At 46.2% G+C, this 26,072-nt stretch overlaps 1 protein-coding gene across 1 annotated transcript in view; it reads right to left on the bottom strand.

Moving 5' to 3' along the window:
• The window catches only part of TMEM19 (transmembrane protein 19), a 174,161-nt gene extending 149,853 nt beyond the window's left edge, over nt 1-24,308 (bottom strand). Inside the window, exons 1-3 of the mRNA XM_078673924.1 lie at nt 23,974-24,308; nt 8,548-8,698; nt 2,218-2,331 (exon numbers count right to left, since the gene is read on the bottom strand). Of these exons, the coding sequence (XP_078530050.1) occupies nt 2,218-2,331; nt 8,548-8,677 (244 nt within the window). The 5' untranslated portion in view covers nt 8,678-8,698; nt 23,974-24,308. The remainder of the gene's footprint in view (nt 1-2,217; nt 2,332-8,547; nt 8,699-23,973) is intronic.
• Between the last annotated feature and the right edge of the window lie 1,764 nt (nt 24,309-26,072).

Below are 26,072 nucleotides of genomic sequence, written 5' to 3'. Positions count from 1 at the left end.
TATTTAGGCTGCCATGTTGCACTGTTGCATAGTGTAATGTACCGGACTTGTATTTCTCCATAAAGGTTTTGAAAACTTAAAAAGAAAAAAAGTTTTCCCATCTAGTTGGCAGTTTATAGAAGTAGCCTAAGGGCTCGACGTTTATGTTTTGAGGGCTCGGAATGGCCCGGCCCGGCGTGCACTCGGCACCGCCTTCACGAGCCAGGCCCTACCAGGGAAGATGGAGCAGCAGCCGTGAGCGACCCAGTCAGTATGAGGGAGCCAGCCGTGGGGTTTGGGGGGCCAGAAGACCCCCGCAAGTTACAAGGGCAGCATCCACTCCCCCCTCAAGACCCTGAGGGAGAGGCCTATACTCTGTAGTGGAGTGGGGGCTTTGCGTGAGCAGCACAACCTGTGTCAGCGCTCGTGGCTCCCGCAAAAGTCAGCTGGTGTTCCGGTTAGGGGAGCTCGCCCTCAGAGTGCCGTGCGGTAGCCCCCAGGGCTCATAGGGGCCCGCCTCGGCATCCGCTGCCTCAGGTGCGGGCTCTCCCGAGGAAATGGCAGCGCTGCGGGGTGCTCACCCTGTGACAGATCGTCTCGGCACTGGGGCACCACAGACTCCGCAATGCTCTCCAGGTCAGCAGTGCACCTCCAAAGGGTCTTCCAGTCGGTGGCGGTATCCCAGTGCCGCACAGAATGCTGCAGTTGGGCCAGCGAGTCATGTAGTGAATCACTACACAAATGCACTCAAGTCTGTATTAAACCACTGCAAACAGCACCGCTTCATGTACAACCATGCCTCTGAGACTAAAGAAGGGCTTTTAACTCTTCTGCTGATTGCAAAAGGGGCACTGCCTGTTACCATCATTTGGCCTCTTATAAATATCCTTGAACCTAGGGCTATCCAAGCAGGCTTACTTCCTTTGATACAGTAAAATGGCTCCACTTAAGCAAGATTGCCTCTCATTACTAAAGCTCAAGTATTGTGCTGGAGTGTGTCTAAGGTAATATTTGATGAGGATCTATCTCTATTAAATCACAACATCAGCAACTGAGATGTTATTTCCGTCAGGTACGTTTAATTCTGCTTTCCCATCTCACCCCTCAAAGCCTAACCCTGTAACCCAGGATCACTGTTGCAGCACCAATCAAACCATAATAAAAAAATTCCTGGACATCTCCCTCCTGCCTTTAGACTGTAGCCTTTCTGCAGTGTAGGCGCAATAGCTTATGAAGAAAAGACGGACATACATCAAGTCCAAAGAGCAACACCAGTCATCTTGATTTTATGATGTTCAGATAGTGAACAAAGCACTGGATTGGCCAGGTCCCATCTTCAAATGCACATCTGCCACATAACATGGGGCAAACCATCTTGCTCAGATTTCCTTTCTCTGATTTTGCTCTGGTGAAATTACTCTCAAATTTGGGAATCGTAGGTGATCCTTAGCAGCAGAGCTGTACCTTCATTTCGACTGCTTGCTCAGAAGCCAGGCTAAGGTCCGCCCCAACCTTACCTTTAATAAACCTTAAAAAAAGCACGCTTTACAAGACATGTTTTATATTTATAATAGGACATGTTTAAATACTTTAATGTGTGCCAGTATCTGGTAGTTAGTTTACTTTTTTGGAATACCAAAAGAAGATTCCTTGATGCCACTGCCAGTTTCCTCACATCAGATTAGAAGAAATGATAGTATCTGGTAGTTAGTTTACTTTTTTAGAATACCAAAAGAAGATTCCTTGATGCCACTGCCAGTTTCCTCACATCAGATTAGAAGAAATGATAGTAAGGTTGCTAGCCTGATTTCTTCTCAAAGTTGTTCATGGTACAAGAACGATTCTACGGAGAAGGGATTTGAATTGATGAAGTATTTGAGAATGGTTAAAGTTCTGTACATATTTCAAGTGATATTTCCTAACAGTTTAATTTCAAGTTTGTTTCAAATGCCTAGCCGAATGGTGGTCATACTGTGTTTAGTTCAAATGTTTAACTCCTCTGTCCAAAATATGAACCACACAGAGGAAAACAGCATGCCATATTCATGGAAACAAACAACCTTCCCCCCGACTATAAATACAAACACAATGAAAACTTAATAAAAATGAAGATATGGGTGAAATAAGGTTTCTTGAAAGTTGGTAATTTTTATTCCTATAGGAGGTTACTGTGACATCTGGTGGACATTTGCCTACTTTAAAGAGAAAGGAGCTCGTTATTCTTTACAAAAGGCATACCTCCTGCAGCACCACTATGGTCCAGGCTCCTCTTCCTAACTCCACGGGACACTATCAGAATAGGAGTTATCACAGAGAAAAGCCAGCGCCAAGGAGAGATGGGCCTCAAAGTGCCTGCCGGAAAAGAAAAAAATGAATAGGTTAGATTATTGATTACTTCAATAATGACTGTTTGGTAGGCTAGTACTTCCAAAATCAAACCCACCGCCCAATTTCAAATGAGAAATGTTCTCATTATGTTTGTATGTTTTCTATACAAGTGCCAGCCCATCTGTTCTTAGCACATGCAGCTTAGCAAATGCTATATGATCGGGTTTAGTTCAGTATGAGTCATGTTCAATTATTTATTATCATTTATTATTTTTATGGGACTGTTGCTTAGCAAGACAGCCAACAGGAAGCACCAGGTCTCGGCTCTGGGCCCTCGATGAATAATCCTGCAGCATTCTGAGAGACCACTGGTGCTTTTCCCCACAAAAAGCACTGCTAGTGTGTGCAGATTCCCTGGACTGCCCAGTACTGTGCTGAGGTGCTGCGAGGAGGCTCAACTTCCTGTGCCATTGATCACGGCCTACGTCGCTGCTGCAGCCAGGAGCGTAGCTAAGGAGGAAAGCCATGGGACCCAGTCACTTGCCGTGGTGTAGCCTTCCTTTGCTAAGGAGTAGGAAAGGGACCTCAAAGCGACGTGGACCCACACAGCAAATCGCAGGGAGGAATGCGGCAGAGTCATGGGGGGTGGGAGTGGGTCCTAATCCTGGTGGTAGAGGGGGGGAGGCCTTCTGAATCACAAGAGATTGTGATCCCTTGGCCCTGGCAGCAATTGGAGGTGATATAGGAAGCTGAGCCCTGGTGGCCTTTACAGCCTTCTTTGAGTGCGGCTCCTGTAGTCACGGAGCATGCAGGGCACTCCCAGTGGCACTTGAGACTGCCACATGTAACTAGAGTCAGCCCTGAGATGGAGTACTTCCCCGAGAGGGCTTGCTCGCACTCATTTGAACTGAAGTGGGGAGTGGCTAGACATTGTGGGACACTGGTCTGAATGCAATACCCTGGGGTGATATTAGTCAGGGGGAAGTACAGAGCGGTGAAGGCATCATAGCAGACGAGGATGGACTAATATGTTGGAGGTGCAAAATTATTGGGCATGTAGGACAAAGGTGGCAAGTTGGTGACCAATGATGCGGCCAAGAGCCGATGCGGCCAAGAGCCTAAATGTATTGGCAATTACTCAACTGGGTTAAGCATTGCAGACAAAAATTGATATTATCTAAGTGGAGGTCAACTTATAGTGTGCCAGCTTCACAAATGTAATGAAAGGACCATGAACTGGAAGCCACAGTGGAAGTGGCGAAGGCTGAATGCGATGGAGAACCTGATTGACTGATGCAATTCAGAGACGGAGGCCGCCTAGAAGACGTTGAGGGTAGGTCCCACTGCAATTACTTATACTTTGTTGGATTCCCTCTGAATGGGAGGGGTTTAAGGGACGTAGGGTTCAAGGATTTTGAACTCTTTGTTCAGCTCGGATCTGTCCCTCTCGTTCATTATTAAGCGGGTGCACAGGATGATGGTGCCACCTCCACAGCAGTGAGCACCCCCTCCTACCCCCCTCCACGCATGCGAGCACGAGCGCTGATATAAAAAAATCTCAAGTATTGAGACTTGGATTGTATCCTTTGGAGGAGACATCAAGACAGGATTCTCACCTTTGATAACTGCACTATTACAATCTTCCCGGACTATATGCAAAGTGTCCAAGACAAATATAAATCCTGCACAGGGGTTAAGCAAAAGCTCAGAGAAATGGGCATCCAATATGTGCTGCAAGATGGATGGGCACACATCTTCACTGATCCGGGGGTTGTCTGGAATTGACTAAGCGTTTGTCGAATCACCTCAAAGGCCAAGCCCCAGAGCGTTTCTGAGACCTCAAGAAGGGACAAAAAGATCTAGCAGAGATGAAAGATATGGCAACGAACTACCCTGTCCTAGTGCTCTGGGAGCAGGGTGGTAGCAGTGGCTTACGATGGCACACTGAATATGGTGAGGATAGATGATGTCTCGGAGCAGAGCCGGGAAATGGCAAATAGCAGTAATGACTATGGCTGCTACCTCCTCACTGGTAGCTATGGAACCGGGGCCTTCAAAGACTATGCCAGGCGAGATGGGCGAGACATTCTTCTGGTACCCGAGAGGGAACAAGTACCCCAAATGACTTGGATTCGAGGCCCTGGATAGTCGGAGGCCTGGTACTCTGTTTTTATGACCAAAGCATTTGGCACGAATAACTATTTCTATTTTGGGAAATCTACCAGGATATCTCTCCACTCTTGGGGACACTGGTACTGTGGGGTCCCTGAGGGAGGTGCCTATAAGTGGGTGGTGGTCCACCCCGGTTACCTCTTGACACAGTGGGCCCTGGCTTCTCCTCGGGCTCCCTCCTTTCACTGCTGTGGAGACAACACCTGTTTCAGGCAGCCCTGATAATGGATTTTGCTGGGCGCTAGCTGGGCGGTATCCTCCCCAGCTATGACAGTACAAAACAACAGTTTTTGGCGTTCTCGGTTTTATTCATACATATACCATAGGCCTGTAACAGGCCAAACTTCAGGGGAAGGATGGGGAGACTCGAGTAGATATGTTGCATTTCCGGGGGTAGGGGAAAACAGGACGTTCAAGAACAGTTGCGGCAAGTTTTAATGCATTTTCACAGTACACTAACAATGAATATGTTTCTTTGTAATAATTTAGAATGATGCGGATGAGACTTGTGTTGCAAGCACATGGGGATACACAGTGGATCAGAGCTCCAAACTAAGTTCCTTATCTGAGGAAGTCCCAGGGCAAAGAAGGGGTAATCTACATTCACCTACTTTATTAAGGTGACAATGGTAACATTTTCAACATGGAACGTCTTAATGGTTACACAAAAGACATGGCACACACGTACCCAATTGACATTGCGGTTCTACAGGAGATGCATCCAATGGATGCAGAGATACAGAAGATGCATACGAAGTGGAGAGAAAAGGTTTATGCAGCTACATATTCAGCTTACACCAGGGGCTTGCTTATATGGGTGGCTCCTTTCAGCATGGATATTCACACACGGTTGTTGCGGGCGCTACATTCTGGTACATGGCTTATTAGCAACTCACGAGGCAGGGACTCCCTGGTTAATGCAGATTACATGCAAAGACGGCATGTTGATGGGGAGAGGGAAAGTAGAATGCTTCAATGGCTCTTTAAGAGAGAATGTTCCTCTACTATAATGTATTTGACGGGCCTGGATGTCTCACTGGTCACAGGCAAGTATCAACACCACCACATTTCATTACTTGAAGATGCTCTACATAAAAACAGTGACTGGCTTGGCGGACCATGCGACTTCTTACCTTAGTATCATCAGAGTTCCCAGAATTACCTGGGACATAGCAGCTAAGCTAAAACAGCTCACTAAGGAGGAATTCCTGGGCACCCTTGTCAGCATGCAGTCAGGCAAAACTCCAGGATTAGATGATTTTCACCAGAGTTTTACCGCCACTTGTGGATAAACATCACGGAAAACCTGTTGGAGGTATACGAGTACTGGTATCATTGATGTAGGCACACTGACTCAATGAGGGAAGCCCAAGTCCTGATGATACTTAAGCAGAACGGGGACCTAATTGACTTAGGCTCTTATAGACCTCTATCTATGATCAATGCCTATATCAAGGTATTGGCCAATCCGCGGGCTAATAAACTGAGCCAGGAGGAGGCCTCTCTAGTCCATTCGGACTAGTGTGGCATCATCCCTGGCACTAACACGCAAATGGACTTACACAGACTCCACCCCGTCATAGATATGGTCCAGATACTGAACTGGAGGTGGCAATGGTAGTGCTAGACTCCAATAAAACTTTTGATACATTAGACGGAGATAATATGCACGCAGGATTGCTCAGTATGGAAATTTGGGCAGAAGTTTAGAGGCTGGGTCAGGTTATTATAGGCCGACCCAGTGTCTAAAGTAAAATCAGGGAGATGTGTTTCAGAACAGAGGGTGATAGAGAGTGGCATGAGACGAAGCGCTCCTCTTTTGCCATGGTTATTTGCCCTGGTAGTAAAATGGCATGCTCTTAGACTCCAAGACCGCATGCAGAAATGGGCAAAAATCGCAGTCGTGAACACCCCGCACATAGTCTCGACATACGCAGACTATACCTTGCTTTACTTATCCTACTCCACAGAGGTGATCCCAGTCCTGTTACATGAATTACACCTCTTTAGGAGCATGTCCATGATGCAACTCAAATAGCACAAGACTATTATTCTCACTGGCAATATGCGCCAGGTTACTTCTGTAGGAGCTGCCGAGATAAAGATTGGGTTGAGAAAGGACAAATTTCGCACCTGGGTATCCAGATAGCACATTCACCTGAGCACCAATAGGCTTATTAGATGGGTTGGGTACTCATCGGGTTGGGGTATCAGTCAACTTTACATGCTGCAAAATTCGATCATCATGGTCCATGCTCGACTTTCAAGGCACTGGACAAGCTGCTCATTTCCTTGGTATGGGCTGGTAAGAGAAGGAGGATGGGCCCAGCATATGTTAAATGAGATAAGATGGAGTGGATTGTGCCGTTCGGTTCTGGAGTAATATTATCTAGCAACACAGCTCCAGCCCGAACACAGTGGTGTGCTGAGAAAGATAAATGGGAGAAGACATTGGTGGGGGGGGGCGCACTGTAGAATTAGAAATGTTGCCCCGGTACCAGATACAGGAGACACACCAAAGCACCAAGCTCCCTGCACTGGTTATCATCAGAGTACTACATAGGCCGCTGTTCGATATCCCTACGTCTGGAATTGATTCAACCAAGATATGTCCCTGAAGAGATGGCGGGAAGGAGGATGCTTTACATCAGGCAATCTATACCAGTCTAAAAGATTTCTAAATTTGTACATATGCCTGTGCAACTTTCGATGTCGGCAGAGGTCAGTTCCTGCAATTCACTAAATTGATTTACATGGCCAGAGACTCCAGTGTCTGCTACGTTGGAATCAATGATGGAGGGTGTTGGAGGCTGCTAACTGATCTGTAGACTTTATGCAGCACTAACAGCAGACAGAGTGAAGCCCCCTGTGGCGGGTTGGAAAGTGGGAGGAGGATTTGGACGACCTCTTTTTTGATAAAGAGTGAATAGCTGTCCATGAGCTAGTACACACGATAGCTAGCAACCTGCGGTTCAAACTGTCACATTGTAACATACTACACCGGACTTATTTGACCCCAATGAGACTAAACAGTCTTTCAGGATTGGTCCGCAGGCTGCCCTAAAAGTGGTAGAGATAATGCAAGCTTCAGCCATATGTTTTGGAAGTGCCAGTATGAGGCTATTTGGAGGAGATGAGACCTTGCAAAGAGTAACATGTAGGACTCTTACCCTCACAGTGAAACAATGCCTGGTGGGACACCTTTTGAGATCCAAGAAGAGTAAACTGCCATGCAAGTTTACCACCTTATGGTTTGTGTTAGGGACAAGGCATATAGCAATCCACTGGATCTCAGCGAGAGTGCCTTTATATGAGGCCTGGCTGAAAGACATGACAGAAGGGGCAGTGGCTGAAGAGAGGCACCTCAAAGTGGTTAGAAATTACGACAACGCAATGAATGAGTTGGAGCAATTGGCAGTAATGGACATTGTAGGAGTGGCCCTGATTTTGCATGTTTATTGTGTAAGGTTGTTGCATCTGTTTGTTTGCTACTTACTAGACTTCTGAATGCTAATGACCTGTGTTGTAAGTGCATTTATCTTTCCGTCAGCTACAGAGATCATGTTGTATGCCATTGTATTGTATGTTATTTTTGTTTTCTTTATTGTACTTTGTTATATAGCTTTAAATGTGTTTTTTTTATATACAAAGCTGCACACAATTTTTTATTTCTACATATATTCTTAGTAACCTCATGCAATTCTCATTACATCTTACACCTAAACATATTTATTACCTAACATACTATTACGGTAAATATGATAAAAATCTATGAAGCTAGAGTTGGAAATCCCCTGCTCTCTCAAAAATATGCAGATTAAAGTGAAAGGGTGAAGCCGCCAAAATAGGAATATTCTATATTAACTTTTTTTTTTTTTAAAGGTATAAAGTTTCTTTTTTTTTTTAATCTAGCATTCCAATACAATGCAAGTACTAAATGTCTACGCCAGAGAGTTTATATGATCTTAATTTCCATGCAAATGTACCTATTTTAATTTAGTCTTGGTATTTGAAAACTAGTAAAAGAAAATATTTTTCAAGAAAAAAGGAAATCATTTTCGCCCTTACCATAGTAAGTACTTGCAGTGATGGACACTATCCAGAAAGATAAAGATATGCATATTATCATGCACAAGATAACTATATTGGTCATCATTTTGACATACTCTTCATAGAGGTCGTCCTTATAGTAGGTCATGAACACTGATGAGATGATCACCTAAGTGAATAAAAAGTAAAAACAATCATTTTAGTGAACACCTTATATACACGATGACTATCTCGAGTAACCACACAATTTCAGATTACTAGGGTAAAGAAAGCATCAGACGTTTTTAAAAGACCCCTTGTTGGCCAATTTGCATGAGGGGCAGTAGGAAGTTGGGATTTTGGTTGAGGTGGGTGTTAACCTCCTCAAGCAACAACCACAATCCCTGTCATGGTGAACCACAAAAAGTCACTAAATTAACCGGTCTCTAACCCACTAACAGCGTGGCACAAAAGCAGTTAGGCTTAACTTGAAGGCAATGTGTAGGTATTAATGAAGCACACAATCAGTAGTAAAGTGAAAATACAATGCAAGAAACATCCCACACCAATTTAGAATAAAATAGAGAAACATGTAATAAATAGTTTGACAACGAAACAAATTAAATCCAATCAGTAGAACCGGATTTATGAATTGTCAAAGTTTTTAATGAAAAATGCACCTAAAAAAAATAATAAAAAAAATAAAAAATCAAAGCACCACCCATGGATATCTAGTTGCACTAAACTGGGCAAAGACAAACATAATGGCGAACCACAACGGAGCACGGTTCCGATATAAGCTGCGGATTGGGCCCAGTTCCGGCTACATTCAGACTTAGAAGAAATTTTAAAGAAAATATGTCTGAACAGGTAAAATGCAGTGGGGCAAGGCAGCCAGTGATGTTAGAGGAGGTATAGTCTGGGAGCTGCTGGACAAACATGTAGTGACTTAGTCACTACTTAGGAAGTCGAAAATATCCTACGGGGTAAAGCTGCAGGCGATAGCCTAAGGGGGCTCTATGAGGCTGGATAACCCTTCCAAGAGGAGCCGCTGAACAGGATTTGTTGTTGTGGCTACTGCAAAGTCAGGTCAATCGGCGAGCAGTCAAGTCCCAGGTTTCTGTCGGTTCTCAAGTAACTTTCTAGGTGGAATTTTTTTAAGTCCCGAGTTTCTGTTTTGGGCTGTTTGGCACCACTTCCAAGGGTCCAGAACGGGATTCTGCATCGGTGAAGGAGAACTTGCTTGGGGACATTAGAGGATACCGCAGACTCCAGTTTCCAGGAGTCCTTGGTCCTGACTAAGCATGGGCGGATTTTGCGAATTGGCAATCCGCGAACTTGCGTATTTACGGATTCGCAATCCGCAAAATCCGCTAACTCTCGCGAATTTGCGGATTTCTCTTTTTGTGTTCGCAAGGATTTCTGCCAGTTCGCGAGGGTTCTGTACCAGTTCGCAATTGCGAACTTACTTGTCAGCTCGCAACGTCCACGACTATGTTGTTTCTACATCTGGTTCATCATCACAGGTTCACAGCACCCTCTGTTTCACCACTACCACCCTCTGGTACACCCATGCCACCCTCTGGTACATCACTGCCACCCTCTGGTTGGTTTATCACTGTAGATTATGGGGGTGAAAAAAAGCAAGCACACCTGCCCTGCTTCAACTGACATGAATTAATTTGGGGTTGATTAATGTGTCACTGAATTTAAACTTCCAGTCTGGCTGGCACCTGCTTCCTTATCTGTAATTTGCTGAACTCTAAAGGGGCCCCTCAGGAAGCACTACAGGGAATGGTTACTAATGATAAGATTGAACTTTTGCACCTGCTGAGTGCTTTCAGTTTTGTCTGTAATTGGTTTCTGTTGCAGTGTAATTTTTTTAACAGGACCTTTGTTGTATACTTGTAGCTATTCTCTGAGCCTGCTGTGAGGGTCAGAGCAGCGTCATAGAATAGTTGCAAGTAGGCAAATGAACTCTGAAGGGGCCCCTCAGGAAGCACTACAGGGAATGGTTACTAATGATTGAACTTTTGCACCTGCTGAGTGCTTTCAGTTTTGCAAAAATCCAAATATCCAGCAGCATCCACAAAAGTAATCCTTCCAGGTCAAGATCCAAATCAAAGTGACCAGCACATGAAGAAAGCACTGGGAGGAGCCTGGTGGACAAGAACAGGAAGTTGGAGACTGTGGGGCACTTCCTTCCTCCCACCCCCACCCCCCAAAATGGACTCCTTGCAAAGAAAAAGTGCAGGCAAATGTCAACCTGAGGAGTTATTCTGATAAAAATCATAATTTTCAAGGTTTATGCTGTCTGCTGGTGGATTTCTTGTGCGAAATTGCAAATTTTGCAATCTCGCAATTGCGAGATTGTCGCTGCCCGCCGCATCTACGTGTTCGCAAGTATTTACTCCCGCGAAATTGTATAGTATTCTAGTTGGCAAGTGCGACCAAGCAAAAAATCCGCTTCGCACGGATTTTACGAATTTTCGGCAAGTTCGCGAGAGTTCGCGGATTGTGAATTTACCGAAAATCCGCAAAATCCGCGAGCGGAACGGATTTTACGCCCATGCTTAGTCCTGACGCCACCTGGGACCATCAGCCCCTCCCAGAGCCGCTACTTTACTCCTAGCGGCACCCGCTTCACGGGACGCGCGCATGGCGAAGCCCGGGCCAAGGGCGGGCCCGTTTGAGCCCATTAGAGGACGGAAGAAGACAGACCCCCCTTTTAAAATCATTATTCTAAAAAAGGTAATTCTCCCAGTTTATGATCTGGATATAAGTGTAAAACTTGATATCATCCGTTTGTTACCATTGAGAACTATCTGTGGGCGAAATGGCTGGAAGGGAAGACAAGGAAAGCAGCAGCGGGAGGATATATAGCCGGGACATTAAATCAGTTCATTACCAGGGCTACTTCAGTTCTTGCAAAGGAAGTAGCAATTACTGAGCGCCGACTCTCTCAGGACCCGTCATTTGCCAAACGTTCTTCCCTGGAGGACCTGGCGCTGGCTCGCAGCCCGGTGCCGCACAATCCTGTAGCCGTTTACCCTACGGCTTCCGGCCAAACTTGTGTTCGGCCTCCCCAGGTTTTGCTGTCAGACCAGGATAATGTGGATTGTGGGGTAGCTACCCATGCTTCTTCAGGGGCCATCCCAAAGGTTCGCCCCCATCTCAGCAAAAAATTCATCGGGAGCGACCTCTAAAAAAGAGGGAAGGGGGGGAGGGGGGGGAGAGCACAGAAGGGAAAAGAAATCCAAGAAGCCGGAATCAAATAACACAGCTAACCAGGTAAATGCGGATGTGGTTCTTTTAAGTCCAGGTCAACCAGGCGTGAATGACTCATTTCCAAATACTCTTCCTCTGGTTTCACAAGATGGACCTTTGCCTTCGAATGATGTTGATTTTTGGAGGACATTAGGCGAGCTCATATCAGCCTCTATAAAGCCTGTATATGAAAAACTATTGACTATTGAGGATAGACTGATTAAATTAGAACAGCTATCTACAACAAACTTTTCTCTTATTAAGAACATTTCGCCAAAGTGCACCGAGGCTAAAGATCTCCAGAGGAACGGTTTAGGGCACAGCCCAAGCATTATTCCTTCATCCCATACGTTTGCCTTAGACCCAATTCCAGGCAACTTGGACAGGAACATTGTAGCCGGGCCCAGTACTATGGCTGAAGTCCATATACAGGGAAACAGACTGCCCCCAAGGAAAGAGTGCCAATCAACAACTGGTGGGAGGGGGGGAAATGCTAATAAGCAGCAGGGAGGCCTGATGGGACCACAATGCTCTACTGATCATCAAAAGAATTTGCTGCCACACATTGATTTATCCCCAGAGTCTGTACCCTATGTTGTTGTGTTGACAGGAGTGCCAGAATTAGCCACGGGGAGGGTGGAGTCTTATAGTGAGCTAAAGTAAAAAAAACGTGTACTGGTTGAACAGTAATAGACCCCTCCCTTTGAATGTACAAAGTAAAATTCAGTTTGTTCGCCGGGTAAGCTGGATAGGGCGCAGAACAAAGGATATAGAGGGTAATTGTATAATTATCAATTTTAGTGATAGTAGGACAGTGTATCATATCTGCGGTGGGTTTAACCAGAATGTGAGATCCACTATTCAACCTTTTAATCTCAGTTACTTTTATACCACCGCAATGAGTAGAGAAAACTCTGGCCAGCAGGGAGCGAGCTGTGAAGAGCGATCTCGACCGGGACACTTAGGTGAGAGATTTGCCTGTGATGGGTTTAATTTACCAGGGAGCTGCCATTTTACTACCGTTGTGCAGGGACCAAACAGATTTGCAGTACTTTCAAGGCTGGACGACTGCGATCGACTGTCTGGTGGTTTAGAGCCCCAAGCGTCAACTGTCAGGCCTCAGAACCAGCTCATTTATTTCTTATAGGAGCGGGGTCTTTAGTACAGACATCATTTGAGCCCCCCATTTTGAAGTCACCGGAGGTTTTGCCCATTGTATCGTTTAGGGATCATCTAGTGGACTACAACGTGCTGTCCTCGAACATTGCTGGGTTGGCAGAGAAGATCGCAGAGCCGATGTGGGTGCAGTGTATCAGTCAATTCTCCTGGATATGTTTACAGGAGACTTGGCTGGTGAACTGCAACCTATATCTGGAGGGGTACAAAGCTTTCTATGTCCCTGCTGCCCCTTCAGCAAGTGGAAGAGCAAGGGGTGGTTTAGTTATTTTTACATCTCTAGCTTTGAAATGCAGGATTAAAGGTCCTCCCATTCGCTCAAACTGACTCCCAAGCTATTCTATTAAAGCATGGAAACGCTAGTGTGTGTTTAATTAACTTTTAAAATGCATTGAATAGACAGGGGGTTTGTCAGATAACACTGATGAATGGGCTTCTTAGGCAGCATTGTGCTTATGTTTCTCATAGCCTTATGATAGCGGGAGACTTTAATATCCACCCGTGTGGTGACCCTGAAACAACTAGGATGGGTGATATGGGATGTTCGGACTGGACTGTTCCCATGAGGCACAGGGTCAGAGCTGATTTGCATATAGCCAGTGTCTAACCCAGGGTGGTGTGGAGTGCAAAAAAACGATGGATTTAGGCCCAGATCCTTGTACTGGGGTGAATGTATGACATTGTTCTACATTCTGTCCATCAACTGTGTTTTTTGCAATTTTCACCCCGAGTGGGCTGGGTATGCTCAGACGCGAGTCCCAGGCTCTCCACACCACTGGAGTCAAGCTATCCAGGCTGAAAGAAGGCTGATAGCCAGAAACCGGTCCTTGGATGCTTGATTCCGGTCTGGGAAAGACATGGCTTGGTAGTTCGGACTGGACTGTTCCCATGAGGCACAGGGTCAGAGAAGATTTGCATATAGCCAGTGTCTAACCCAGGGTGGTGTGGAGTGCAAAAAAACGATGGATTTAGGCCCAGATCCTTGTACTGGGGTGAATGTATGACATTGTTCTACATTCTGTCCATCAACTGTGTTTTTTGATATGGGATGTGCCAGGATACGGGGTCTCCACTTTGAGCACTCAGCGCAAGGAAATGTACTCTATGATCTGCTTAATGAATACGATATCTTTTCGTCTATGTCTTTTGCTGTTCCATCGAGTAAACAGCCTGTGCCGTCCTTTACAGGGCGTAGTGGAGGGTTCTTTATAGATCACATTTTGATCTCTGTTAGCCTACAGGCTATTCTTCAGGGTTTTAAAATTATGGAGATCTCATTCAGTGACCACAATCCAGTGTGTGTCCAGCTGGGGGGTGGTATATTGAATAGGAGGGCCAGGGAGGTAGTGCCGGGCGTGCTTAAATTGAAAGATGGTAGGTGTCGCCTTAAATGGTCCCAGGTGACTCCAAACCTTTTCTATGAAAAGGTCCATGAGTCTTGTGTTGCAGAATTTGCATTTTGTGTGTCCCCTGACTCTTCAGCAGCAGGCGTACTAAACTCATTTTCAGAGATCATTGCTAAGGTGGGGGCTTTGCTTTCTGTCCCTGCACGAAAAACATCTAGCAATCCTACATGGTTTAATTCCGCATGCTCTAAAGCAGCCAGAGTATTGAAGGATGCATTGAAAGCTAACCCGAGGGATCAACCTCGGGTTCGTGCCCTTCGACTTACCTACAAAAAGATACTGGCAAGCCGTAAGGCAGAATTGAAGGAAGCAACTTGGCGCGAATTGGTAGACCCTAGCACGTTAGGTAGTAGTGTTAAGTTTTGGGGCATTATCAATAGACGTCTTTTTGAAAGGGTTATGGATGAAGGTCTTGGTACTAACATACTGGAAGAGGATTGGGTCTCGCATTTTAGCCATATTTTGAAGAGCGATTACCCCTAGTTCGACCACAAGGTAGCGCTCAAAATAATGCCCTGGTTGTATTCTCCCAGAGTGAAGTGGAGAAAGGCATTGCTGGTTTGTCGTGTAACAAGGCGCCAGGTCCGGACGGTATTCCGCCGGACCTATTTAAATCAAATCCTTCACTTTGGGCCCCGGTCTTGCTGGGTGTGCTTAATGCGGCCGCTAAGGCCGGTTGCCCAAAGTCTTGGGGCACATCCACTATTGTACCAGTGTTCATAAAAGGTGATCGCAATAGTACTTTGAACTATTGGCCGATTTCCCTTATTAATTCCGTAGTTAAGGTTGTGGGAGGGGTTCTATTGAATAGACTGGCTACCTGGGTAGAAGATAATAAGATAATTTCAGATATTCAATATGGGTTCCGACCAGGGCCCAGTGCCTTAACCTTTATCTGATCCTCGGGAAGAACACGATTGCCCAAAAAGGGACGATCTACATGGCCTTTATGGATCTCTCCTCTGCTTTTGACTGTGTCAATCCGGGGAGAATGTGGCAATCCATGAGGGCCATGGGGGTGGAGGACCACCTGGTGGACTTCCTGAGGGATATGCATAGTGATACGAGGGCAAATATTTGGTTAGCTCAGGACCTAGGGGTCCCCAGGGATTTCAGTATTGAATGGGGTGTAAGACAGGGGTGCATCCTTGCCCAGTTTCTTTTTAACCTTTATATTAATGACTTGGATAGGATTTTGTTAGAAACAGGGGCTGATTTTCCGTATGTGGGGCGAAGGGGTCTGCCCGTTCTGCTTTATGCAGACGATAAGGTTCTACTAGCCCGAACCCCAAGAAGCCAGCAAACCTTGCTGGATAACTTGCAACTTTATGGCAGACCGCGATTTGTCCGTAAATAACTCAAAATCATTTGTAATGCAAGTTGGGACATGCCCTAGGAAGCAGTATTCCTTTAGGGTGAATGCAGAGAAGGTGCCTATAACCCCAACCTTCTCTTACCTGGGCGTCCTAATGGATGATCGTTTGGACTGGAGTGCCCTGGTTAGGAGAAGGAAGGGGGAAGTGACAAGAGTAAGTGCATCTATTCTCAACTTTGCCACAAAGATGGGCAAGCGCCCAATTGCGGCATTACTGAAAATATACCAGGCAAAAAGAGTATCAACTGCCATCTACGGAAGTGAACTATGGGGATATGTAGCCTCGGAGGGAATTCAGGTGGCTGAGAAATGTGGAAAAGTAAATTTTGCCATGTTCTGTGTCCCTACGTGGCCCCCATCTTATGTTATGTGTGCATGATTAATATGCATATGTATTCCCCATGTTTGATTAAAGACGCAATTACAGTTGTGTCCATCTCTAGTATGCTAGTTTCCAGTTCTCGTGAAAGCTACGAGTATTAGGCCTATGTAAAGTTACGTTGCCACGTTTCTCAGTGTGCACGTTATTTCATTGTAAAGTCCCCGTTTCTAGGCCTCAAAAGGGCCCGGACACCAGATTCAGCTCCTGTCTCCTGAACCCTCGCTGAGGAGCGATACAGCCCCCACCTGTATCCTCGACCCTTCACTTACTTCCTGCCTCACAGTGCCCGGTTCAGCCTGGCTCTGCCTACGAGTCTGCCAAGAGTATGTTATGATTCTAGTTATCAGTCCAGCCCTCCTTCTCTGCATTCCTAAGCTACTGAATCGCATCAATAGTTTCCGTCATCGTCTAGCCCTTACGTCTCCATGCAAGAGAAATACTGTATTAATGGTCATTTAATATTCCTCAACACGCACTACATGTAGAATAATGCATGCTCCAGTCTAAGAGTCTGTTAGCCTCTCCCCTCCTGACTCTTAGTTTATATCAACATGTCCTCTAAACATTAGATACTAGATAGGGTTTAGGTACATGTCGCCCTGACTCTCCAGACTTCTGTCTCTACTCCTAGCACAGAGTTCATAGCCCCCAGCTTCTCCTAGTAACACGTCATTGTCAGTTTGCGTGCACCATTAGGTTAGAGGTCCCGGCTCCTTAGGTAGCCCCCTCCATGTTTCCGCCCCATTTATGACATATTCTGTTACGTTTACATCACATGTCTATGTATACGCCTCCTGTTACACCCACTGCTCCGCCTACTGTATTCACTGTAATGCAATTGTTTTAGTATATATGCTTGTGCACTGTTATTAAATGTTACCCATTCCCTTACGCCGATTCCTTTCCCTTGATCCTGCCCCCGGCAGCGCTGCCATCCTGTTCCCGTGCAGGTTGTCCTGTTCCTGTCCTTTATGCTGTATTAAAACCTGCAAACTCCTACTACCTCGAATCTTGACTCTTATTTATTGAGCTATCTGTTATTCCTATGTCCAGTCAAACCTAGATCCGGTATTATTTATTTATATACCACAGAATAATTTCTTAAATCAACTGCTGGGGGTTCCCAAAGGTACTGCTAATCTAATAGTACATGAAGAGAACACGGTATTGCAAGGCATACTGTCATGTGTCTATTACCAGTCCTTCAGTAGCAAAGTTGTTTTTCCTCAGAGTCTTTCACAGGCCCAGAAGTGATACGATGAATAACTCAGGAGGTATTTGTACCTGGTGCCAGCCTTTGAAAGCGAGGGACTCCCTATACTAACCCCCCCCCCCACATCTGGTCTTGGAAAGTTGTTCCCTTCCCCTGTCAAGGCTCCAAGACGTCTGGGGTGAGGAGAGACTAGTGTTCGCTTCCTTTGTGTGTGCTAGAGGCAACCCCCTTTAAAATATAAGTATGGGTACAGCTCTGCCCCAACGACTCTTACAGGACGGTTGATCCTGTCCACACTTATCCCCCTTTGTGTCACTTGAACCTGAATCTGAATACTGATCCCTGGGAGGATGCAGCCAATAGCGGTTCTTGCTTATTTAATCCTTTGAATACCTTTAGAGGCCCGAAGAGTCAAGTGGGGGGGGGAGCAGCAACGGTCCGCTCAAAGAGATCCAGTTCCTTGTTGAGTAGCACAATTCAAAAACTGCTAATTAATTAGGTTAACAATTCCAAGTCTGGCCAGGAATGCGCTCACGCAGAACAAAGCCTGTAGACTCTGCCACCACCATCATAACGACAAAGTGACCCCCATCATTACTCCATTTCTTTAAGACACAGCAGGCCCCCAGCCTCTGAAAGCATCGAAGGAAGGAGTGGGTTTACAAATCCACATAGACACTAAGCCAGCAATCTCTAGAAATGGATAAAGAGCCCAATACCCACAGGACCAAACTGTCATTGATCAAATATATTGCAATGCCAGAGCTCTATTATGCCTATTAGGCAATCTATGCATGGTCTCTCAAAATCAGTGAAAACACAGGAGTCTGTTTGAATCAATCTGTTTTGACTGCTGACCCCGGGGATAGTAAGGACACAGTACCCAAGTTCATCCCATTAACCTAAGCACTGAACGCAATTGCAGTGCAAGAATCTCACGCTGTGAAATTGCTGCTGGTAGTGGAACCAACAAAATCCTCTAAAAAGAGTAGAACAGAGACAAGTAGCACAACTGGGTGTTGTGACATCTTGTGGAATACCCTACAAGTCGCAGTGAAGTCCCATAATTACCACTTGTCGAAACTCGATATACAGGTGGTCCTCAAAGACACTCTTACATGGTTTGTCTCCAGTATTGACGAAAAATTAGGAAAACTAAATTTGCTCATCACCAGAGCCCAGTTCGAAAATGACCCCATTTATGTCGGTTTCCTCCTGTTCGCCCATCATAGATACATTTCAGTGCCCTAACCAATGTCTTAAATAATTTGATGATGGAACTGAAGATAAAAAGGGATGCCCAAACTCTAGTACAAGCAAGCTCACCAAGGAGTGACGCGGAATGCCCTGCAAGCCTTGAAATTCCCTGGTGAATGACTCATCACCTGCAGGGCGGTCATTGTATTGACAGTCGTATGCCAAGGTCTATACCTCAAAACTCCTCGGGGTAGAGTACGGTAGGAAGCACAGATTAGAATTCACCATCATAAAAAGTATTTATTGTCGAGAACAGCAGCAATCAAGGCTCCTCCCGGACACAACCATATTCGAGGAAAGGATAGACCAGAAAGGCCTTAAGGCACCCTCCTTACATAGCAAATACCATACTGGGACTTAATAACTAATCAATAAAAAAAGCCTCCCAGAAATCAAAGAACTCGAAAGATACTGCATAAAGGGCAACTAAAATTGCTTTTAGCTGCCAGTATGGTGAAAAAGCAAACACCAGTCATTCAAGGAACAGCATATCACAAAACATTATGAGATGTTCCCAGGCTCTGCCATACCAATATAAATTTCAGCATTGAAAAAATAGCTCCTTGTGGTCACTCACAGATAGACAAACAACCATTTACTCAAATGGAAGTAACATGGACAACAGTAGGGGGCCCTCTGCAAAATAGAGGTGGCAGTCCAAACCAAATAAAAATAAGTTCAAAGTGTAGAAGCAAGAATACTAGCATTCCTGTATCCAAATATAGTGCTCATCCCAGGAATAGACCTCAAATTCTGAAGAATACCTAGAACTTTAAGTAGAAAAAAGTAAAGTGGCTTGTATGGGGATCCCTCTCTAGATAATGCAGAGGATATTGAAGCAGGGGGAGGAGATGGAGTTGACTTGCTGTGTCATTGAGAGCGACGAGTCCAGGATGAACCCCAGGTTGCGTGCGTGGTCGGTGGACGTGGGTGCGGATACCAGGGCGGCTGACCACCAGGAGTCGTCCCAGGCAGAGGGAGTGGATCAGAGGAAAAAGGACCGCTGTCTTTTCTGAGTTAAGTTTCAGGCGGCTGGTCTGCATCCAGCTGGCAACGCCCTGCATTCCTTCGTGGAGGTTGGTTTTGGCGGTGGCAGGTTTTTGGTGAGTGCGAGGATCAGCTGAGTGTCGTCGGCGTAGGAGACTATGTTAAGGTTGTGCGAGCAGTGCCATGTAGACATTGAAGAGGGTAGGGCTGAGGGATGATCCTTGGGGCACACCGCAAATGATCTTGGTGTCCTCAGAACGGAAAGGGGGGGGGCGGAGGCAGACCCTCTGTGTTCTGTCGGTGAGGAAGGAGGTGATCCAGTCCAGGGCTGTGTCATGTATTCCTTCGTCATGTAGGCGTGTGCGTAGGATGTGGTGGCAGACTGTGTCGAAGGCAGCTGAGAGGTCCAGGAGGATGAGGGCCGCGGTTTTGCCATTGTCCAGTGGGGTCTTGATGTTGTCTTTGGCAGTGATGAGGGCGGTTTCGGTGCTGTGATTGCGTCGGAATCCAGATTGGGATGAGTCCAGGATGTTGTTCTCCTCGAGGAAGTGGGTCAGTTGCCTGTTGACGATATTTTCGATGACTTTCGCCGGGAACGGCAGAAGGGAGATGGGCCGGATGTTCTTGAGGTCCTTTGGGTCTGCTGTGGGTTTCTTGAGTAGGGCGTTGATCTCGGCGTGCTTCCAGCTCTCCGGGAAGGTAGCGGTCTTGAAGGAGCTGTTGATGTCCTTCCGAAGTTGGGGTGCGATAATACGGTTTGCTGTGTTGAAGATGTGGTGAGGGCATGGGTCGGATGGTGAGCCGGATTGGATGGTGTACATGGTCTTGATGGTGTTGTTGTTGTGGCTTCAGGAAAACAGATGGTTGCGGAGGCTGGGAGCGGTGAGTCTGCAGTGTTGGCGGCTGTAGGAAGGGTCTGGGTGTTATTGCTACCGTGGATGTCTGCAATCTTGCGGTGGAGCTGGGGTAGGAGAGCTACTTCACGATGTTGAAGAGCTCTTTGCTGCTGTGCGAGTTGTTGTTGATGCGTTCCTTGAAGGAGGTCCTTTAGGTGGCTCGGATGAGTTGGTGGTGCTTGCGGCTGGCGTTCTTTAGGGCTGCGTGGTTGTCCGGTGTCTTTTCGTGGCGCCACTTTTTCTCGAGTCTTCGGCAAGACCGCTTGGATTCCTGGAAAAAAAAAAAAACCAATCGGTGGTGAACCAGCTGGCCTTTCTGTTGGTGCGTCTGTTTGAGATTTTTTTGATCAGGGCGATAGTGCTGACGCGGTCATCGATCCATTGCCTGAAGTTGGTGTCGGTGGGTCTCTGGCGAGGGCGATGATGAGCTGCTCTTCCGTGGCATTGTTCCAGCTGCGGTAGAGGATCCGTAGCGGGTGGTGGTGCGCAGTGGGTTTCTTGAAGATGAAGTGGACACAGCGTTGGTCGGTCCAGTGGAGTTCGGTGGTGTGGCTGAAGGCGACGTGGTTGCTGGCTGAAAGGATGGGGTTGAGCGTGTGTCCGGCGGTGTGGGTAAGTGTTCTAACAAGCTGTTTAAGTCAGAGGTTATCGAGCAGAGTGACGGAGTTGCTGTCTTCGGCATTCTCGAGGTAGAAATTCAGGTCTCCAAGGAAGATGTAGTCTGGGACGCAAGAGCATGCATGCTGACGATGTCGGAGATGGCGTCAATGAACTGTGGCTGGGGCCCAGTGGTTCTGCAGACGAGTGTTCCTCTGAGGGTGGTGTTGGGGTCGGTGTGGATCTGTAAGTGTAGGTGCTCGTCGGTGCTGGAGGTGTCTGTCGTGCAAGTCGAAGCTATTCCTGTAGACGATGGTAATTCCTCCTCCTGGCCTGTTGGTGCGGTCCCTTCTGGTGATCTTGTATCCATCTGGGATGCCTATGGCAATGTTGGGTGCCGAGGAGGGGTTCATCCAGGTCTCTGTTAGGAAGGCGAAGTCCAGGGAGGCTGGGTCGAGTAGATCCCAGAGTTCAACTGCATGCTTGTGGACGGATCGGGTGTTGAGTAGTATGCATCTGAGGTGGTTGCATTCTGCTCTGACAGGTGGGGTGCAGGTGTTCATCAGCTAGTGAAGCTGCAGCTATGGCAGGTGATGGGTCCGTGGGTGAGTATCGGGTGGCCTGGAAGCAGTTTGATGATAGGCCGGTGTGGAGTCCGTGGAGGAACCCGTCGTCAGGCGCAGACTGGCTTGCCTTAGGCTTGTCTGCTGCGCGATCGCGCAGCGGTCGCCATTTAAGTAGGGGAGGGGCGTGTGGCTGGGAGGCGGAAGCGGGGTGGGTTGCGGCGGGAAAAATGAAATAACGCAGCGGTAGCGTTATGGGCAAACAAGCCAAGGAGCCAGAAGAATAAAATACAAATGCGCAAGAGCGGTATGGGTAACAAGCCGCAGAGCCAGGAATGAATCAAATACAATGTGCAAAACAGCGGGACCCAGCAGGGTTAGGTCTTAAACCCTGCCTGTTTGGGACCGCAGGGCAGAGCGCTGACGAGAGGAGCTGCGGGGGAAGAGCTGATCACTGACCGAGAGTTAGTTCATTAAGTCACCAGACCTGGCACATGGAGAATGGTACTTACTTTTAATTCTCTGAATACAAGTGAGAGCAATATTTAAATATCTCCAAATAGTCTGTATAAAATATTTCAAAAAAAGAATGAGCAGATGAAAGCATAAATTAAGTATTTTTTTTGTTCTTAAGCGTGATACACACACGTTTTTATTAGGATCAAAACATATCAGGACACTTCACTAAGTGATGTGAAATGATAATTTGTTGCTGAAACCCTTATGCGCTATACAGTTCTACTATCAAATTTAGTGGTCAATTCAATAAGAAAAAAATGCGCTGTCTGTAAACGGCAGTACCCTACCACACCGTAGTCATATATTGGCGACTGTGTGCTCCAAAGTTAACACCAGCTGGCTACATACCACACCTTTACTACTCTTGCTTAGGTAACTTGGGTGATGTACATCACTCCCACTTTGAAAATTGTTCCAGCACCAATGTATACATCTGTCCAAAACTCCAGGCCGAAAGAAGACGCCTCCTTTGGAAGCATTTATTAGCCCTTGGGGTCCGCACCTGTAGACGCTTTCACAAAGTGCATGAAACCAACAGACATGGCACTCAACACAGGATTCGTTAAACACCTGGTGTTTGCTAACAAGGCTGAGGCTGTCCGCCCCAGTTACATCCAGCCTTGCCATCTAGTGACTGGCAGAACAGGATGTTGTGAAATTGCATAATTACTGTGAACTAACTAACGAAACTGAAACTAGAACCCGTCGTTTTACAACTAGTTTTACATTTTATTTGTTCTGAGTTGTGGGCCAGTTCCCTGGTAAACACGTTTTAAAGATTGCTCAAACGCATTTTTTTTAGTTCTCTAGGATTGTACAGCACATCACGCATTTTATTTGCTCCATGACTGCACACATTCCAACCAGAAACATGAGAAGGGACCCCGCCCACGGCAACAGTAACACTATTCGCACATTATTACCACTGCCCTTGGCACTAGAAGTGTTAAAGCCTCATTGCAAGCAGAAATTGTGCTTTTTTAAGCTTTTGGCTTGTCGCTATTTTTTACGGTACAACATGCACTTATGGCTTAAAATGTGTCCCTTATTGGAGATAAAGTACCAACGTTACCATGAGATTACACGGAAGACCGAGTACTGCCTCTTTCAATCTAGTTTTGCAAAACGTATATATTCGATTGTTGTATTTTATTTTAGAGCAACATAGGCATTTTCAAATAAGTCTAGGCACATGCCTGGAAAGCAGCTTTCTAAGCTTCCCAGGAGTGCTTACACATATAAACATGTCTGCACTTCTCAGGAAGACGGCAATACTTTCAATAGGAGAATACTAGCACTGCTCAGTAGTACAATATTTCCATTTAAATAACTGAATTGATGAATACACACGCGTTTTGTTATGCCGGCACGAGAGCACGGTTGCAGTTCGAATCTGACCATGTGCAGATTAGGATCATGTAGAACACATGCTGCACGAGCATTAAACTGTTCAGAACACGTCAGGACTCACCCCATAGTTTATCACCGATTATTATTGTTTCTCTAAAGGGGATTTCCGCACGCACACGTGACTAGCAGGAAAAGAGTTTGGTTAATGCATTTCCCTTTTTCCTGCTTCCTGGAAAGCATTCTTTAGCACCGCAGAAAGACAAACGAAGCGTAAAACATTTGTTATGATATGCAGACCCAAACACACATGCGCCTTTAAGAAATACTGAGAATGTATGAAAAAAAAATGGAAAAAAAAGGCTGATCCCGGGTCACCGAAACTATGGGCTCGTTTATGGGTCACAAACACTTCATAGTAAAGACGTTGGCCAGAACAAGGGACTGGGAACCCTGGCAGGAAGATAACCTTCACCATACCTAATGAGGCCGAGCCCGCTGACAAGTCCCCCGGCAGCGCCATTCCCAGTAGCAGGCAGGCACCGAAGCCATCGGCATGGGAGGCGCCTCGGGGCACGTAAAGCCGCTCCTGACGTCCGTCAGCGGCGGGGCTCGGGCTTCGGATGCTCTTGTTCTTCAGCAGTCACTCGCGCTCTATTCTACCGACGCCATTCGGTTTCGCTTTCTATCGCGGAGGTCCATGGGAGATTTCGGCTAGGCGGGTCCCTCAGAAGCCACTAAGAGCTCGAGACGGACGGTCTGCTGTTAAGTCTATTAACAAGTGTGGGAACTGTGATACTGAATGAGATAGGGGCGGGGTCTGTGAGTGCGGGGCGGGGTCTGTGAGTGGGGGGCGCGGTCAAAGGTATGGCTAAAACACCTTACTGTCCTGTAAGGGGTTTTTGGGTGTTTAACTTTCAGGCAGTTACAGATAAAATAAGGTGCAGCTTAAATGAGAAATAAATATGAGTTAAGGTAACTAGTGGAAAAATGCATTATAATACATTACGAAACCTCTATTAGCTAATACACTACAGAGGTCAGTGTGTAACCAGAGCGAAGGCAAATTGTTTGGGAGTGACCCTGTAGAGAGGGCCAATAGGGGCAGTTCCTACAAAGTATAGAAAAACATTTCTGCTCCCGATCATACACAAGTTGATACAGATGAATCTGTTTGCTATGATGGGTAGCCAGCAATACGGTAAGACAACAGTGTCTACAGCAACAGTTCCCCATGAGTTTCTTGAAAAATCCGTTCTGCCCTTTCCTGATCACAAACAACAGTTTACATGCACTATAACACATAGCAGTTTGAAAAACATGCCCAAGTCCACCGACACAGACTTTTGTGACGAATATGAGCTGCTTAAGTAAAAGAGCATAATCTACATGCACATCACGGAAGAATCACAAGTCCTCACAACTGTGACATGATGCACTCTGTTTAACAAAGCTTATGGGGATTGGCACTTACCTTAAGAACAGATTTGTTGCCAGATCAGCATTGTCCTTCAATAACTAATATGAGAGGTGGGAGGAGGCTTTCAATGAAAATAATAGGGCCAGGCTAGATACTGGCATGCATTACGGCATCCAGCTTAATCACACTAGCTACAGGTAAGCACTACCCTATCAATGGGAACTTTGGTGCACCACTAACATCAACATGCAGTGTGATGTCCACAACACAGGACTGAAACAACCTTTTAAAGAGTTTCCCTAATAAGGGCATCAATGCACTAGTTACACTGCAAAAGGCAGTCTTGATTAAAGAGACAGTTTTTACGTTTTTTTCTTCTTTAAACAGAAAATATCTATTGAGTGAGGTGACAGTAAGTTAACAGATGTGAATTCCAAAGTATGTCAGCCTGGAAAACAACGGAATGTTCATCGATTCATTGTGACAGATTCTAGGGATAGTCCAGAGCAAGGCACCCAAAAGATCTTAGAACTTAACCTGGATAATACCTTTGGAATAGCGTCTGCAAATAGACTGGACCTCGAGTTCTGCAAGTTAAAATATCTGCCGTAAATAAAACCCTTTTATGAGTAGGGTGCCAATGTAGGTCACTTAGTAGGGAAGCCATGGAGAGATGCCTCAGCAAATCCAAGACAAGGTGGGCGGCCATGTTGTGGACTAGCTGAAGTAAGTGAATGTAATATATTGGTAGACCCAGAAGAAGAGAACTGTCATAATCTAGTCTCAAAGTGATCATAGTATGAATGACCATTTTACAGCAAGTAAAAATTAGGAAAGCCAGGGTCCTTCTAAGTGATTTTAGCCAAGAGAAGCGGAAAGCCTACAAAATGACAGATCATGGTCAAATTGGATTCCAGGAAGGAGTAGGACCAGGGCTCGAGTTGGGGTACCACGCGGGTGGACGGCGTCCCCCCACTTATTTTCCTAGGTGGACGCCATCCCCCCGCCAAACAGCTGGACTTCACTCTTTGGCCGACTCTAAAAACGGGCGTGAAGTCAGGGGTTTAAGAGGGTGATACCATTATGGTGAACGGAGAATCGGTTTTTCGGAGAGCGATGGAAAGAGGGCGACCTCAAATCTATGGGGCATTTTGCATGT

The sequence above is a fragment of the Lissotriton helveticus genome, chromosome 1_1 (assembly GCF_964261635.1).
Source record: "Lissotriton helveticus chromosome 1_1, aLisHel1.1, whole genome shotgun sequence".
Classification (NCBI taxonomy): Eukaryota; Metazoa; Chordata; class Amphibia; order Caudata; family Salamandridae; genus Lissotriton; species Lissotriton helveticus.
The sequence above is the reverse complement of the archived record's forward strand: the minus strand, read 5'-3'. Positions and strand labels throughout refer to the sequence as shown.